Below are 19510 nucleotides of genomic sequence, written 5' to 3' on the forward strand. Positions count from 1 at the left end.
GCTTCAAACTATGGGAAATCTTTGGTAAAAATAAAAACAATAAAAATATCACAATAGCTTTCACATAAATATTGTACAACAATGCTCTCTGATACACAAGAAAGGAGAGAGGAATATTTAGAATCCTTAGCGAGGAGATGACCTAACTAGCATTCATTGGCTTTTACCACTTGAAACAAAACCATTTTCACATATGTTTAAAATATTTCCGAGGTTCTTATCACTTGTATCAACAATCAGCTCAATCAGTATTTTGAACTTTAAGGTATTTGTATAGCTTTTTATTTAAATAAAAACCAATAATTACACAGTGGCATGTTTTCTAGCTGACTACAGCATTAGATTTTCAAGTCTGTTTACTTCACATAAAACTAAGGGGAAAAAAAACTGAAAATAAAAACCAATATAGTTCTCAGTCAGCCCTCTATGGAAAAGAGGAAAATAAGTGTCATGTCTATTATTACACAGACATTTCTCTAGAGGCATTTTTGTGGAGCCTCAAACATGACCGGCTTTAAGTTGATCCAAGTGAATTCTCAGCTCAGGACACAACTCAATTAGCAGCAGTTCCATCAGCACCTGAAACAGGAAAGAAGAAAAAATAAGTCACTGGAGTTTTCCAAGAACTTGATGAAATTCCTATTTCTCATCTAAATAGGGGAGCCACAATGAACAGAAAATGATCAGAATTCAGTACAGGACTGAATTATTTCATTGAACTGCTAATAATGATCAAATTATTATAAAATAACCATAAATCTTTTAAATTATTTTTTAAATTAAAAATCTATTTTCTCTCCCTCTCACACCAATGGGAAAAGAAGCAAAAATAAAAAAATCCTCATAACAAATATGTATGGACAAGCATAATTAAATTTCCTCATTGGTCATGTTCAAAAAATATATGTCTCTTCTGCACTCTGAATCTAACATAATCATAATTCTCAGGATGATTGGGGGAGAAGGGGTTGGAGATTGAGTACAATGGACCAAATATGAAAATTTGACACTTATTTTAAGATGTCTTGAAACTGAATCACAAAAATTTAAAAAGAAACTTTATAAAGGGATTGAATTCAATTCAATAAATGTTCACTTAATGCCTATTGACATGCAAGGCACTCTGCTGGATGCTCACATGAGAAGCTAAGAAGGATGGGAGGAATGGGCACACTGTAATTAAAATGAGCAAATCTGAGGCATTAAAATCAGAACTATGGAATTTCTGACTTAATTATGCTTTAATTTACTCACATATAATAGATGCTTGTTGGCTCTTGTCTCTTGAAGTGCATTGAATATTTTTATTATACCATGGCGGGCATTTTGCTGTCCAACTAGGCTCTGGAGCATATCTGAAAAAAAAAAAGTAAATTTATATTTTAGACTGTCACTAATAACAAAACACATAATAATTAGTGAGTATCAAATATGTAACAAGATGTTAAAATTGTATGTTAAATATGTAACACTGATAAATGGGAGTATCCTATAACCAGTCAATCCGGAAATGTCAAAAAATTACAGTGAATTGCATCTTTAAAGTTTTCAGTATTTAACTGTTTCCCTAAACTATATTTTAAAATGGGGTTATTAGCCTTTTTTTGGGTGTCACAGACCCTTTTGGTAATCTGGTGAATCCTATAGACTTCATCTCCAAATAACATTTTTAACTACATAAAACAAAATACATAAAATTACAAAGTAAACCAATTATATTAAAATATATTTAACAAAATGTGAAAAAAAAAACACACACAACCAAGTTCATCAACCCCAAGGTAAGAACAACTGCTTTAAAATCTCTAGGGAAGTCATGAAAAATTTTAAGATCAAAACCTATCCAAATTTAGTTTAATTTCCAAAATTCAATTTTGATTTTCATCACCAATAAATTAAGTTCCTAAATATAGCACTGATCCCCAACTAATGGCCGCCTCTGAACCTTTATCACAGCACAAAGGAGATGATGCTAAACTCTAGCCATTTAATTTGATTAAGCTCAACAAGCATTTAAGTGCCTGCTATGTGCCAGACAGAGGTAGCAGATTCCACCAAGGTGGAAAGGCACTATTTGGCAACGGACTGTGTGTCTACTTCCCAAAGCCCAGTGTGGCTAACTGAGATGCTCACACCCAGAAGGATGTCCAACATTTGATCACAACTGATCAGTCAGGCAAAAAGCATTTATTAGGCACTTACTGTGTGTGAGGCATTGTGAAAAGCACTAAGGATACCAAGAAAGGCAAAAACACAATCATTTCCCTCAAGACTCTCACATTCTAATGGGGAAGACAACATGTAAATGACTATATACATACAAGACAATTATATTGTCAATGGCAGATAATTTCTGAGGGAAAGCATAATCAAGAGGGGAGAGGAAATTGGTGGGGAGGAGTGACACTCAGAAAGATCTCCTGGAAAAGGAAGGATTTGGGCAATCTTGAAGGAAGGAGGGTTAAGAGGAAGGAAGTGAAGGAAGTTAAGAGGCAGAGGTAAGGAGGAAGAGCATTGCAGGTATGGGGGATAGCCAATGATGAAGTCAAGAGATGGAGTGTTGGGTTCAAAGGAAAGCAAAGATGTTGCTGGATTGTAAAGTACATGGAGGAAAGTAACATGTAACAAGACTGGAAAGGTAGAAAAGGACCAGACTGTGAAAGGCTTTAAATGCCAAACAGCATTTTATATTGGATCCTGGCACCAATAGGGAGCCACTGGAGTTTATTCAGGAGAAGGGTGGAATGAAGTGTAGCAAGACCTGAGGCAGGGAGACCAAAGAGAAGCCAGTGTAGTTCTCCAGGCATGAGTTGGGAAGGACGTGGACTTGGGTGGTGGCTGGAGGAGTGCAGAGAAGTATATGAAACATGCTGCAAAGGGAGAAATGATGGCACATGGTGAAAGACTGGATACACTGTGAGTATGAGTAAGAATCAAAGATGACACCCTAGGAGGATAGTGGGTAACTGGAGAGTACTAGGGAAATTTAGAAGAGGGTTTGGGGAGAAAGATAACAAGTTCTGCTTTGGATCCATTCAGTTTGGAGACACACAGCAACTTACAAAAAGTACTGTCTATGAAGATTTAAAGGGGTAACGATGTGGTTGGTTGAAGGAAGACCCACATTGCCAAAATCAGGGATACTTGTTAAATTTCGTATACACACACACACACACACACACACACACACACACATATATATGCCTACATATAGGTATATGTATATGTGTGTGTGTATGTGTGTGTGTGTGTGTGTGTGTGTGTGTAGATACACACTCAGACACTAGCTATGTGACCCTGGGAAAGTCACTTAACCCTGTTTGCCTGTTTCCTCATGCATCAAATCAGCTGGAGAAGGAAATGGCAAACTACTTCAGTATCTTTGCCAAGAAAACCTCAAAATGGGGTCACCAAGAATTGAAAACATGACTGAAAACAATTGAACAACACATATATGTATGCATACTTTCAAGGAAAATAATTCAATATATTGGCCAAATCTGAAAATGTCTGCCTTGTTCTGCACCTCTACTCTACCACCTATTTTCCAAGAAGATAGTGGCATATTTCACCATTTATCTTCTAAAGTTATGATTGGCAATGGTCATAATTATTTAGTCAACTCCTTCATTTTACAAATGAGGAAACTGAGGCTCAAGGAAGTGAAGCAAGTTGTCTGAAATCACAATGGTATGTCAGATGCTGAATTTGAACCTAGATCTTCCGATTTCAGAGGCAGTTCTTAAAGACTGATAACCTGTTTCCCCTGTTTTTTCCTAAACTATGATGAACACTCTCAGTTTCTTCTTTAGAACATCCTCTTGGCTACCTTCCTCTGGGTGCTTTTCTTTTCTTTTCTTTTTTTGCTTTTTGGTGAGGCAATTGGGGTTAAGTGACTTGCTCAGGGTCACATAGCTAGTAATTTAGATGCTTTTTTAAGGGTAAAATCATAGAGACCAAAATTTAATGCAAATTTTTTCCTACTGAGTTCTGTTATCCTCTTCTCTGAGTGTGTGTGCATATATATAAATACATATATACACATACACATATATATAACGTATAAATATATACACATACAAACACACACATATGCAGGCACACACACACACACACATATATATACATATACATACATAAATATACTCATATACACATACATATATTCATGGCTCACCTGGAATGTTTTCAAGTAGTTTTTGCTGTGCTCTCTGTTTAGTTTCCTGACTCTGCTCCTCACTCCGGGGTGGCGTGGGTGGGGCTAGCTTTCCATTTGGCCAAAATGCATCCCGAAAAACATTGATATAATAAACCAGCATCGGCTCACTGAAGATCCAGTTCACTGTGTCTCGTATTTGTCTTGTAAGAGAAAAAGGGATTATCACCAAACATTCATATTTTTATAAAACACATCTTTACCCTCATGTCCTTTCAGAAAGGTTTTGAAAGCAGTTAATTGTCTGACAGATCAGAGCTCACCTGAGCTAAATCACCACAGTAGGAGATGGACTTGGTCTAGTCCAACGGGCTAGTCAGTGGGCTAGTCCAGTTACACCCAAGCCTAGATCTGACAGGGCTCTTTCTACACCACCTGAAACCTCCCAGAAAAGGAGGAAAAATTATACTACAAATTGAAGAGCTGAGAAAATATGCCAGTTTTCAATGACACAGAATCAAACTTGTTATTTGTTTTTTTCTCTTGGCCCAGACTTGTGATTTCATAGGCATGGGACATTCTTGGTAAGAACACTCCCAATATCAGTGCATATTCATGACTGTTGTGCATTCGGGTTACCTGAGGGCACCAAGAAGTCAATGACTTGCCCAAGGCAACAAAGCATGCTAGAAATAGGACTTGAACCCAAATCTCTGGGACTCTAAGGTCAACTCCCTTTCCACTATTATGATTCTATTAATGTGATATTGGATTATGATTCTTCACTGGGGCTAACAATTTGCAATTGTCTCATTTTACTGGTTTCTCTTAATCAGAGGTTCTCAACGTTTTCTGCAACATGGACTGTTGGTGAAGCCAATGGATCTCTTTTCAGAAGAATGATGGTTGCCTAGCTTGATAACTGAAGGAAATGCTAAATTTCAATTAGAGATTAGTGAAAATAAAGAAGTGATTTTTCATTTTTCTTTCTAAGTCCATATATATCTGAAATCTAGGCTCATGAGAAACCCCAAGTTAATAATCCTTGCTCTAGGGGGCAGCTAGGTGGTGCAGTGGACAGAGCACCGGCCCTGAAGTCAGGAGGACCTGAGTTCAATTCTGGCCTCAGACCAAACACTTGACACTTATTAGCTGTGTGACCATGGGCAAGTCACTTAACCCCAATTGTCTAAAAGCAAAAAAAAAAAATCCTTGCTCTAATTGTTTGCCTGGTACACCTCTTTAGTGTAGAGACAATGACTGAGAGTTTATTAAAGTTTGTAAGGAGTATTGCATAGTGTAGGCTAGTATTTTATACTACTATCTAAGGAACAGGGCAGCTAGGTGGCGCAGTGGATAGAGCATGAGGCCTGGAGTAAGGAAGACTCAGCTCCTGATTTCAAATCTAGCCTCAGACATTTACTAGCTGTATGACCCTGGGCAAGTCACTTAACCCTGTTCGTCTCAGTTTCCTCATCTGTCAAATGAGCTGGAGAAGGAAATGGCAAACCACTCCAGTATCTTTCCCAAGGAAACCCCAAATGGGGTTACACAGACTCAGACATGAGTGAAAGGATTGAACAGCAACAAATTTAAGCAACTCATTGGACCAAGAAATGCTGCAGATTGAAAACAGAAACAGATTTAAAAAGCCTTTCACAAATGATTGATGTAGGGGCAGCTAGGTGGTGCAGTGGATAAAGCTCTGATCTTGGAGTCAGGATGACCTGAGTTCAAATCAACCTCAGACACTTGATGCTTACTAGCTGTGTGATCCTGGGCAAGTCACTTAACCCTGATTGCCTCACCAAAAAAAAAAAAAAAGGTTGATCCATACTGGATCATGAAGGGATATTTGGGAATACATATTTGTATATAATTTTTTGCCAATTAAAAAGGAAAAGGAAGCACTGGTACTCTAGGTCTCTTGGTGCTGCTATGAGAAATGCAATATTAGGATGTATGGATCATTGTTCTTAATCAGCATGGTCTACATTCCTTCTGTAATACGAACAGCTCAAATTTCTTTAACTCTTAAGATGACAGGGTACTATCTTCTCCAGAGATCTGTGAAGTTACATAGTATCAATATCATTATCTCCATTCTACAGATGAGAAAATGGAATCAGAGTAATGAAATGACTTGCTCGAGTTACACCCAAGCCTAGATCGGACAGGGCTCTTTCTACGCCACCTGAAACCTCCCAGAAAAGGAGGAAAAATAATACTACAGATTGAAGAGCTGAGAAAATATGCCAGTTTTCAATGATGCATGATGAATAAGGGTAGGACAGATAAGTAACATGGAGCTGAGCCACCACTTGGGCCAACAATTTCAGAACTAGAATGCAATCGGACTGGAATAATTTCAAACTCTTCCCCATCTTGTCTCGTAGCCACTAACAGGAAAGAACATCACTGAATTAACAAGCACTTATGAAAGGGCTCACCACGGGCCAAGCACCATGTTAGATGCTAGAAATACAAGGACAAAAACCAGTCTCTGATGTCAAGAAGCTTACATTTTATCAGAGGAATCAACAAATACACAATTTTTTTTTTTGGACTGGTCTTGTGATTTCAATGGAACAGGGAATTCCCTCTACCAATTCTAGTCTCAGAGAGTTGTTAGGGCCACATAGAAGTTAAGTAACCTGCCCAGGGTTACACAGTATGTATCAGAGGTGGGGCCTTAAACCCTGGTTTCTAATTCCAAGGCCAGCTTGCTGTTTCCTTATGCCACATTACTCGTCATAAATAAATCAGAACTGCCATGGAGATGGAGAGGCTTTCCTAAAGCACCAGCTACAGACAGCTTGGGACTGGGGCATCCGGGATTTTTTATGGAGAATCTTGGGAGGGAGAAGAGATCTGGGGTCAAAAGATGGAAAGTTTGAGCTTCATATTCCATCTTGACACCACATGGACTTCTTCCATAGCTGAACACATTTGTGGCCACTGATCTGTACTCCTCCGGCCTTCCCTACAAAGCCACCGAGAAGAAACAATGAAGTTGATGCTGGTTGTGAAAGGGACTATGACCACTGCATTAATTATACCAGGTTTACTGAGGTATCTGTTCCTTAAAGACAATTTCCCTTTCCCAGGACTTAGAGTCCCAGAAGAAATCAAATGCCTCCATCCATCTCTGGGAGAGAAAGGAGTTAAAGCAGCCAAATTTCTGCTGCCATCAGTAATGTCTGTGCTGCCTGCATAAGCCCCTTCCCACTGACAAGCTGCTCTTTCCTCCAGTACTATTTATTCCTGTTATTAGATAAAGAAATTAATAGCTACTAACAGTTGTTGTGTGGTCATGGAGATAGCAAATGGAAGGGAAGGGTAGCTGGAGAAGATGGAGGACATATCTAGCACCTAATGTGAGACATGATGGGAGTTGGTGGAGTAATGATTTCTTCCCCAGAAGATAACAAACCTTCTTGGCTACTCTGCTATAGAATTCTTTATCCAGGTGAAGATGATAAACCCAGTGAAAAAAGAAACACAGATAGAGAGAGATTTCTAATTCCCCCAGATTAGAGATGTTTTATGAGCCTTTCTAGGATGAAGAGGGAGAGGGGAATGTCTTCTGTGTGGACCTTGTAGGTCCTATTTAAATTCTTCACTGGGGCACACCTGGGCTCTCCTCCAATATCTAGCCCCGTTTTCAGTAGCCAGTTTACACTGGCTGGAGATACTTGAAGAATGGGGACTCTTATTTTCCCCCTTCAATTAGCACCAATACCCATCACTGGTAAGTGGCTGAAAGCATTTCTGATGCAGGGTACAAACAGTAAATACAAGGCAATTTTGTGGGAAACACCAGAGGCAGAGTTGGGGAGTGGGGATGGAGGCAGAGAGGAAAGGGAGGGGGGAGGCAGGCATAGATCAGGAAGGGTCTGGTGTAGGAGGCGGCATCTGAACTAAACTTGGAAGGAAATAGGGATTCTGCAATGTGGAAATGAGGAGAGAGTGCCTTCTAGGCATGGGGAAGGCAAAGCAGAGAGAAAGGAGATGTGTGAGCACCATTATAAAAACCAGTTTGGTTGTAGCGTACACTAACATGCATGAAACCTGAAAAGGGAGGTGGGACCTAGGTGGGGAAGGGATTTACAGGCTAAGTAGACAGAGAGTCACTGGTGCTCATGGAGAAGGAACATAACCAGGTCAGATCTGTGCTTCAGAGATATCACTTTGGCGGGTATGTGGAAAGATTATTGTAGAAGAGAAACACTTGAGGCAGGGAGACCAATTAAGAAGCTATTGCAAAGGTCCAGGCAGGAGGTGCTGAAGACCTGAACTACGACATAGCTGTGGGAGTAGATAAAAGAGCACAGGGAGAGATGTTGAGGAGGGAGAACTGACAAGACCTGACAATGTACTAGACATGGAGGACGAAGAAGAGGAAGAAGTTCAGGGTAACTGCTTCTTAGTTTTCATTTTCTTGTCTTCCCCTGTGGCCCAATATAATGACTCATGATTTAGAGTCAGGGGAGCTGGATATTGTCAGTTCTGCCATTTAGCATCACAGTATTAGAGATTTAGATGGAGAAGGGATCTCTGGGGTTTCTTAAATCATTTTAGTGCCATGGATCCCCTTAGCCAATCTAGAGAAGCCGATGGGCCTCTTTTCAGATGGGTGTTTTTAAATGCATAAAATAAAATATGTAGGATTACAAAGGAAACCATTGCAATATAGTTAACAATATTAAAAAACAAACAAGTTCATGGACCTGAAATTAGGATCCTTGCTCTAGTATAACCCACCTCATTTCATATTTGAGGAAACTGAGGCTCAGAAGTAAAGAGACTTGTGCAAGGTCACACAAGTTAGTGTCAGCGGCATGTTTTAAGCCCGTGTCTGATTACTCCTGAGCCAGCCCTCTCTTGACTGTACCAAGCCGCCTTCTACCTACCTATCTGACCTATATATCTACCTATGTTCCCTTCATTTCCCTGCCCCCATTACGCCCTCCGGAAGATGAGAGGGTTAGACTTGATGACCCTAAGGTCCCTACCAGCTCTAAATCCAAAATCCTTTGCCTTGGTTTGCTGTCTGACGGTGTTAACGAAAGGTGGAAAGCCAAGCAGGGATCATCAGTGGGAGGCAGATGGGTGCCATAGTGGATATCACACTAGACTCAGGGACATGAAGACCCAAGTTCTAATCCTGCCTCTGATATTTACTAGCTGTGCAATTCCGGGCAAGCCAGACTCAGTTTCTTCAATCCCAAATCTTATTTTTCATTTTAACTGTGACTTCCAATCCCTCAGTTCTTTATCAGGCCTTTACACTTACCCTGGGTAAGAACTCTCTTCCTTTCCCATTCTTGACCCCTGGATAAACTCTACACTGTCCTCTTTCCTCAAGTCTCTTGCCTCTTTATCCTAAGGCCAGTGTAGACCTGCCTCTGCCTCAGCTTTCTCCCCACTCATGTCTGGCTATTTGTCACGGGCCGGGTCAACACAGTTTTGTGATTTCCCCCAGCTTTGTTGTTGCTGTTTGTCCTTTGAAGCTAGAAAAAAAAATCACAAAATTGTGTTGACTGAGCCCATTACAAACTGATGTTCCATAGCCTCAAACGGACCCTTATTGCAGCAAGATAATCCTTTTCTATCTCCCAAGTGAATCGATTCACTTTCCCTCTCATCACAGTAGTGTTTTCAAACCTTTTCGTCCCTCCTCGGTTCTCCCAAAGCTCTCCCTGGCCTTGACCCTGAAACGATGTTACTGGTTGCTCATTTGCTCCCTGGATAGGGTATCATACTTATCCAATGCGTGCCCATCCTTGCAGGGCTTAATTGACTCCAAATCCCTGGAAAAGACAGGGACTATGGACCCACATATGAGTTAGGGACAGCGAGGATAAGAACCCACATCTCCTGTCTTTTCTTCTCTGCCATGCCAAGTTTCAAGGTTCATCTATTCAAATACTCATTTTAAAACAAAGATGTGTTTAAAGATTAAGAAAAAACTATGCATAAACAATCCAAAAGTACTGTTAAAATCTATATCCTTCCCCCTCCCTACTTGGCTCATTTATATGCACCATATAAACAAATGAGGATAGAAAAAGTCAATTTAAACAACTGAAATTTTGATAAGAGGCCCTCATTAAATGCTGTCACCAAAGTGTCCTCCATTCTTTTTGATCTGACTTCCCATTTAGACAAAACCTGTAGGAGGCCATTAGCTCAATTCTGGCTGATAGAATTAGAGTGGCTTACACACAGTGGGAGGCCCGACAGAACCACTGCATTCTCACCTACTTCTCTTAACAGCAGCAGAGCAGAGGGCAAAGATGGCCCAGAGACCCAAATCCTCAACAGCCCTCAGCCATCTCTTCGAAATAAAAGCCTCTGGATGATACCTCTTCTCTAACCTCAAATCAAACTGCTGTCAGATGCCTGACCTGCTCATAAGCCACAGTGGCTTATTTTAACACTTAAGAAACCAAAGTTCTCAGTAGGAACATTTTACTCATTTAGGTGTATGGTCGAGTGCACAGGTTTCCAAAGTGGGCAATACCACCCCTTGGGGTGCTGGAACGATCCAGGGGGGCAGTAGTAGCCTCAGGTGCAATTGGGGGGGCATTGGGATAAAAATAATGGGGTTTGGGAAGCATAAGGAAACAGAAGATAAGAAAAATCTGAAAAACCATTCTTACATTTTTCAGAGTTAAAGTTTTAGTGACTACGTTATTTTCCAAATAAACACACAAAATGCAAGTCACAGCTGATCAGTGGTCAAGTCTGACAGATCTTAACAAGCAAGTGTTGGCAGGCAAGTGTGTCACGCATTGTCAGGAAGTCCAGCATGCATTGGCAGGAATATGCGCATGTAATGACTTGTTTACAATTCAATACTATATGGTTACATGATATAATACTGTCATCAAAATTTCAATGCAGGAAAAAACCCACAAATATATAATAAATCATTAAATTTAAGATGTGCCATTTTTTAAAAATATATTTCACATATTTTTGAAATGATGCAATTTTTTAAAGAAAAACAACTGTTAAAGGGTTAAAGAAAGTAGATTTCTAGGGGGGCACTGAGTAATTTTTTTTGAAAAGGGGGCATTAGATCAAATAGGCTTGAGAACCTTTTCTAGTAGAAGGAGAGATCTGGGTTCACATCTCATCTCTGAGACTTACTAACTATGAGATGATATGCAAGTCCATTACCCTCACCATGAAAGTTTCCTCATCTATAATATGGGGATAATAATTCCTGTAGTAACAGCCTCAGAGGACTGTTGTGCGGCTTCACCAAGATGAGGGCTGTAAAGCAGTCTGTGAACATTAAAGCTGTATATAAGCGTTAGCTATTAATATTATTGTTTATTTGTGCCTACTTAGATTCACAGAAAATCAAGATAGGAGAACAAAAGGGGTGCTTGCAGCAGTTAAAATATCACAAGAGGAACTCATGCTAGAATTAAAAGTGGTTTACAGTGATCAGAAGAAAATACTGGGGGAAATTACCAATATAAACAATAAAGTCAGAAGACAATAAATAGCAACAGAAGTAATCAGCAAGAAATTTAACATAGTCAATAGCCTCCCAGGCTTCAAGATGTATTAAGGAACAATAATTATAAAAGCTATGTGTTATGGGAAATACAGGAAAAAAAAGTCAATAGAACAGAAGAGAGAACCCAGAAATAGACTCCGTAGTATAAGGGAGATTGGTACCAAGACCAAAAAAAAATGAGGAATAGAATCATTATTTAATCAAAACTATTGAGATGATTAGCTAGATCCACACACCAATAAATTCTAATTGGACCAATTATATACATATGAAAAAAAATTACTGGTTTTAACATCACAAGGACTGAAATAGAGAGCTGGCTATAATACTTACTATGTGAACTCAGACCAATTATTTAACCTGTAAATTCAGTTTTTTCATCTGAAAATAAGGAGAGAGTTACCCTCCCCTTCCACTATCCACTTTATGAGGTTGCTTTTTGGGAGAAAAGCACTTTGTAAACCCAAGAGTGCCCTAAGAATGTGTGTGCCATTATTTGGTATTCGAACTAGGTGTGTTTCATCATTTACTGAAGCTAAAATGGGAAGAGAAATGGGCAGCTTCTGAAGGCTTGGAAAAAGAAATCTCTTTTCCCAAGGCCTAAGGTCAGTAACTAAAGCAAAATAGTTTGCCCCAGCAGACTGAAAACAAAAGTGCTTCCTGAGAGGTGGGCAAATCTTTTATCTGACATAATTCTAAAACTCAGATTTTTCTACTATAAAAGTATGGGAACCCCCAAATATAATTAAATCACTAGAGCTATTTCCTCCTCCTCTCTTCACAGAGCAGAGGTAATCATAGGTCCTTGAGGCTATGCCAGTGGGGCACAGGTGTTGGAGGGTAAAGGTGGAAAGGCTTCAAGCCTCAGACTTGATTTAAAGGTCTTAGGTGTTATGGATCCATCTTACACCTTAAGAGATACTTAGTCTACACGCTTCAAGCTCTCCACCATGACTGCTCTGTCACCCATGGACCGATCTAGCTAGATGTAGGGACATTCATCATCAGAGAGTTGGCCACCAGGCAATGATTACTGAGAGTGGGGGCAGGGGCTAACACTAGCCTGAAACTGTCTGCCATGGTAAGAAGGGGCTATGTCATTGCAGGAAGTAGCCACACTGATGAATTCATGACTTTTTTTGAAGCATTATAGGATAAAGAAGAATGCAAACTCCTTGAAGGAAGGTATCATTTTTTGTTACTGTATTCCTAAAACCTAGTACAGTGCCTGGCACTGACTAGACACATTAAATTCATGCATAAATGAATGAATCAAGTATATTCAATGCAATATAATGAAAAGAAAATGTCCTTTTCTGCTCATTTCAATATATAAAAATTTGCCATATTTCTTCTAATTACATCCATATATCTAAGTAGCAAGTATGAACTGACATTTAACTGGAAATAATTAATTTCACCACAAAATGCCATTCTATTTTAAGATTATAAAGTATTTCTTTGCTCTTCAGAATCAATCCCATTGCATTTTTGGCATCTGAATCACACTTCGATTCTGGAGAAGGTCATATTTTCAAGTCTCATGAAAGATTTAAATTTTGAATATAGAGGCACTTAAAAAAAGACCTTTTACTAAAGCATCATAAATAAATGTCATCTAAAGGAATGTATTTTATCCAAACCATCCTCTCTTCTTACATAATATCAAAACTATGCTTAATGCCATTACATTCTAGGAACAAAAATTAACTGATGACAGAGATCTCTGGGGACGATGAAGAATAGGAACACAGAACCCCCCAAAAGCTGCTTCTTCGACTAACATTTTAGGAGGCCAGAATGGAGACGATCTTTGACTAAAGCTCCTCAATCTCTTCCCCGTAAAATAAAACTATATGAAATACGTACTTCTTAATTTTATTAGACAGTGTAACTCCATTAGGACAGACTATGGATTAGCTAGACTTTGTTGTCTCCCCAGTGCATAAAATAGGAACAAATGAAAGTGGAACAGGTGGGTGAATGGCTATACCCACAACAGCTTATGACATACACAAATTACAACGGCAAAGTTCTAGGAACTCAGTGAGGACTGAAGAAAGAACAGCTGATTGTAGACATGACTGTTTTCAACAGTGTGTGTTCTCGCTCCATTTAACCATATCACAACCCTTCCATGATGTAGACACAGATCGCAACCCCTTCAAGACCGAAGATTTTATGAGTTGAAACCAACTGAAGAAGCAAAGGTGTTCCCAGCTGGGCCTGACTCAAAGCCAGTCCCTTGGTCATTTAGGTTTGATACTGAAACAGAATGAAATACTTGTAGGTCATTCAACAGTTAATGAAAAAGAGATTTACCTAGCCATAGCAGGAGAAGGATATTCAAAAAGGCTATAAATTGAGGATCCCACTCATTCTGCTGTGAACCACCAGGCAAGAATCAGATCTCCCCTGATGCTCTTCATGGAAGCTTTGCACACAGAAAACGAGGAAGGGATGTCAACAGTCTGAGCCCCGAGTCCTGTGAACTAACCCAAGTCTTGAGTAACATCCTCATACCTTTTAAGGAAAAACTAGCCTGACTTGCATGAGGGGAAGGAGTAGCATGCTGTTCCTGCTATAAACGGTGACCACTGGTTAGCACAGTGAACAGAGAAATGATGAAATTAATAGATGTAAGCGAGGGAAGGCCCTTGGGGTGGTTGTTAACTCCTCTTAGACTGTATTCTCTAGAAAAATGAGTCACACTGCTTTGATTGGATGACATCTGAACTACTGGGTTCAGTTCTGGGTCCAATATTTTCAGAAATATGACCCGCGTACACACTAGCTGGAACAGGCAACTAGAGTAACAAAGGAACTTACAACCATGTGAGAATGAGTAAAAGAACTGAGGAGACTTGGCTTGGAGGAAAAAAAGACAGTACAGATAATGACAGCAGCCTTAGGGAATCTGAAGTGCTTTCAGGCAGAAGAAAGACTTGGCACCAGAGGGCAGAATGAGGAGCAAGGGTGGAAGTTACAGAGAGGCAAATTTTGGCTTTATATAAAGAAAAATTTCCCAACATTTAGAGCTGTCCAAAAGTGGAATGGGCTTCCTTAGGGAAAAATGAGCCCCCATCAGTGGAGGTAGTCAAGTAAAGACAGGATAGATACTTTGCTGAGGGTGTTATATAAAAGTTAGGACTAGCTAATTTCTAAGGTTCTTTCTAGGTCTAACTTTCTATCAGTGCCTGGGGCCATATATGATTGTCCCATAAATTAAGCAGCCTGTGTAGGCACAGAACAGGGCATCACAGGATCATAACATCTTGGGTTTAGAGCTGGAAAAGATCTCAGAGACTCTCAAATCTAACTCCTTATTTTCACTGATGAGGAAACCAAGGCCTAGAGAGTTTAAGGGACTTTCCCAGGATCATGCGGGCAGCAAGCAGGCTTTGAACCCAGGCCCTCCAACTCCAGAGTCAGTGCCCCTTCCAGTGTACCATGCTGATCTCATAAATTTCACATCCACATCAAAGCAGTTACTACTCACTTGTTGATCGTTCTTCCAAAAGTGACTTGGACTAGCGCAATTAGTGTCCTTCTCACCCACTTAAACACTGGAAAAAAATCAGGATAAGGCATGATCACAAGATGGCATGACACTCGTGCATTTCCTACAACTACATAGATAGATTCCAGATTTGTTCACCTCCCTCCCTGTTTGCTCGACCTAGCCTAGCTGTTCCAGCATCAAGTGAGGCCAAATAGGTCAATCAATAAACAAACACTCTTGATTTTTGCAGCAACTTTTCCTTACAACAGTGCTATGGATTACATACCTGCTTATGTTTGCATCTTACCCTCCAACTAGATTGTAAGTTCCATGAGGGCAGAGGCTGTGTCTTCTTTAAACTTTATGCCTATTAAAATATCTACACAGACTTTAAGTTTGTGTAATGTTACTACAAAAAAAAATATTAGCCACTCTCTCTTTTTGCCCATCCTACTTCATGTAACACTTATTTGTGAGTGTATATGTATGTGTAAACAAATAAATCATTAAGTGCCTACTATATGCAAAGCACTGAGAACAGAAATAGAAAATACAGACAGTCCCTACCCTCAAGGAGCTCACATTATAATGGGGAAGACAAGAGACACAAAAGGTTTCAACTATGAGTCAGATGGAAAAGTCACATGGTCCTCAGGGTACAGTGGAAAAACAGCTGCTAATATTTCTTTTTAAATGTCACTTCCACTGATAGAATCATATCAGTTTCTGAGGTTGAACCATCTGTCAGCACCAAGGACTTTGGTGGCAAGAACTTTCCTTTCTGGGTGTTCAGTAGATCTGGCTGTAGCACCTGCAGGAGAAGTTCCCAGGCTGTATCTCCAAAGGGGTCACTTCCCAGGATGATGCCCGAGGACACTGGTCTGGAAGCATCACCATTCCCAAGGCTCTTGGGTTCAGGATCTTAGGTGTCGCCATCAGGGTTTGAGGGTTTGTGGCAGTTGAGGTATTAGTAGAGGTTTGCCTTGTCTGACACATGCTGCCTCTTCTCTCTCCCTAAAAAATGTGTATATGGATACACACACACATATCTGTATATATGTAAGCACATATCATATATATATGTGTATATATATATACATACATTCTATACACATATTATATACGTGTAAGACTTCCGCCTGTGAAATGGGAAGATGAGAACAATTTGTTCCAACAGCCATGAAAGTGGCTGAGGCAGGCTCTGTGGAGTGCTTAGAGCCTCGTCAGACATGAAGACACCAAGGTCATCCGCTGAATCCCAGGCTATCACCAGTTGTCTTGATTTTTGTCTTGCCAGTGGATTTTGATGAATCAGGAAGAGAGAGTAAGACTAATGATTTTGTGCAACTCTGCCTCACTTAAATCCAATTCACACATGAGTTAAGATATCACCTTGTGTTGTCACTGGTCCTCTTCGAAAATGACAAATAACAATCATATATGTGTATGTAATATATAACTTGTATAACCTTGTATTAAAGGTTATGATGTGAATATGAAAGGTGAGAGAGGTATAGAATTCAGAGGAGGGAATTGTCACTTCTGGCTGGCAAATTAAGGAAACCTTTTACAACAGAAGTGGCATTTCTTTCACAGAGAAGTCTGGGACCATTAAAAGGCCTTTGTGATTTCCTAAAGGCAATCCCACTCTCTTCTTTCATTTCGAGTCTGGGCCCAACTCATTGGTCATTTGCAATGTCTGTCCAAGGTATATATACTGATTGATGATTTTCTAGCTAACTGTATATCATAGTCCAAACAAAAGCCAGTCTTCATCCCCTTGGTTCTTTCTGGGTGGATGGTTAAGTTCAGACTTTATCGAGCAATTATTGGTCTCATCCAGCAGGCTGTGCTGTGTTCCACAGGTGGGTGCAAGCAGCTATTTAAATATGACAGTTAAGAAAACAACCATCCACTCCACTTCCATCTTTTCATAAGTAGAATATAAACATGGGCTGAACAGCCAGCTCTCATTACAGCATGGTCTAAGAAAGGACTGTTTTACCACTGTTCCAATTTGCATAGTAAAGCTAGAAAAAAAAAACTGCAAACTATGGAAGCCCTGGATGAAATCACCGTGAAACATTTTCTATATGTGTTTTACTCCATAAAGTTCAAAAGGTCAAATGAAGAATCGGCTCTGGCTTTCTCTAATCAAGGCCAAATATGACCTTCTCCCACTGCCAAACCAGAGCACAGCACAAATCTAATAAAGCCCATATATTCCTTTTCCCCATAGCCAACACTAGTTCTCCTTACACTGGGGAGAGGCCTGCCAAATGGGTTTTGTGTATGAGTGTTCTTCAGATATGGAGAGGCTATATGTTTGCTGTAGACTCCACTCTATCAGAGTCACAGGCAAACTCCTTGACAGGGAGTGAGTTTTAACTCTGAAAGATATATAAACTCTGATCAATGCAATGACCATCTGTGATTCCAGATGACTCATGATGAAACATGCTACCCACCTCCTATAGACAGATGATGGACTCAAGAAGGCAGATGAGACATACATTTTTTGAACATAACCAACAACAGGGATTTAGTTTGCTTGACTATCCATGCTTGTTTTTCTTTCTTTTCAAAAGGGGATAGGTACGTGAGAAGGAGAGAACATAGATTTTCATTGATTAAAAACATTTTTTTAAAAAGAAGCATTGGGGTTTCTTGCACTGGAGTTCTTAAGGGTGGATGACCACTTGTCTGGAATGCTACAAAAAGATTCCCTCTTCAGGGACTGAGTCAGATAATATTTGGTCCTAGGGTACCTCTCAATTGAGGGGCATGGACTTCTTGAGTCCCCTGAGTCTTTGTATTTACCACACATCATCCCTTATGACTCCCACCTGCTTACCTGATACCTAGATTCCCTTAACTAAGAAACAGAGAGTTTTACTATTATTGTAGTTGTTGTTGTTGTTGTTGTTATTAATAGATCACTGTGGAAGAGTTAACGATAAGTGATCCAACTGTTCTTACCAATGTGTCCAATGGCATTTCATGGATGAAATCTGATGGTTTTTTTTTAATCAACCTACATGCTTTTTAAAAAAGCTTTCTGCAGTATTTGGGGCTGTAAACCATCTGTTCCCTCTTTAGCAGGTAGCCATAAAATTAATTACATGGTAGAATTAATACAGCAGAAACTCGAGATGACGTTAATTTGACTGGAATAGCAAAGGATTTAGAGTCAGAGAACCCAGGCTAAAATCCCCACTGTTACATGTTACCTGTGTGACAGAGCATATTATTTAGCTTTCCTGAGCCTTCATTATTTAATGTGTTGAATAATGGGGTTAGACTAAGTGGATTCTATACCCCCTTTCAGATCTTTCCAGTTCTAATTCTTACGAATCTGAATTTGAATCCTGGGTCTGCTACCTAGGTGACTTTGGCAGTTGACCTCTCAAAGCTGGACTAGGGAAGTAAAGTTTCTTCCAGCTCGAAATCTTATGCTCTAAGGCTTCTGAGTCTATTTTCAACTCTGCAGTTCAGTGGATTCATGAAGATTTTGTATTAGGATTCTAAGATGGGGGCGAGGGGATGGAGTGAAAGGTGGGAAGCAATGAGTAATTATCATACAAAAAAACCCCACAATAAAGATGATTTCTTCTAAAAAGGCCCAGTCTCCCAGACAACTGTGTTCTTCAAAAATACCAGAAAATTGGCTAGAATTCAGAAATACACTGGCATTATAGAGATCTATTCATTTGGGGGATGACCTGGGGGCCATGTAGGGGGCAGCTGGGTGGTATAGTGCATAGAGGGCTGGCCCTAGAGTTGGGAGGATCTGAGTTCAAATCCAACCTCAGACACTTACTAGCTATGTGACCCTGGGAAAATCACTGAACCCTGTTTGCCTCAGTTTCCTTATCTATAAAATGAACTGGAGAGGGAAATGGCAAATCACTCCAATATCTCTGCCAAGAAAACCCCAAATGTAGTAATAAGGAGCTGGACACTTCTAAATTGACAAAAAAAAAATGGGGCCATGTGAGGAATATGTCTGTCAGGGATAATTAACAATCTTCCTGTGCCTTTCTAGGGCAAGAGAAGGGGAGAGAGAAAGAGATGATCCTTAGAGGATTTAAGAAGATTTGCACTCAACAAATAATATCTAATATGCTTCATTATCTGCAAAGAAGACAGTTATAGTGACCCCTTTCTGTCCTTCTGACCTAAGAAATCAGTCCATCAGCAAGCACCTACTGAGGACTAACTATATGTGAGACACTGGGGATAAAATGACAAAAGTGAGGGTCCCCGACTGCAATGACTCAATCAGCTCCTCCCCCTTTCTGGCCTGCTTCCTCCT

At 39.9% G+C, this 19510-nt stretch overlaps 1 protein-coding gene across 1 annotated transcript in view; it reads right to left on the reverse strand.

Annotated features, from left to right (window-relative positions):
- Positions 1–259: 259 nt before the first annotated feature.
- Positions 260–19510, reverse strand: part of SNX25 (sorting nexin 25) — a 272281-nt gene continuing 253030 nt past the window's right edge. Inside the window, 4 exon segments of the mRNA XM_021007602.2 lie at positions 260–579; positions 1255–1355; positions 4178–4359; positions 15193–15259. Coding sequence (XP_020863261.1) covers positions 499–579; positions 1255–1355; positions 4178–4359; positions 15193–15259 — 431 coding nt within the window. The 3' untranslated portion in view covers positions 260–498.

The sequence above is a fragment of the Phascolarctos cinereus genome, unplaced genomic scaffold (assembly GCF_003287225.1).
Source record: "Phascolarctos cinereus isolate Bilbo 61053 unplaced genomic scaffold, phaCin_HiC Scaffold_9;HRSCAF=440, whole genome shotgun sequence".
NCBI classification, from domain to species: Eukaryota; Metazoa; Chordata; class Mammalia; order Diprotodontia; family Phascolarctidae; genus Phascolarctos; species Phascolarctos cinereus.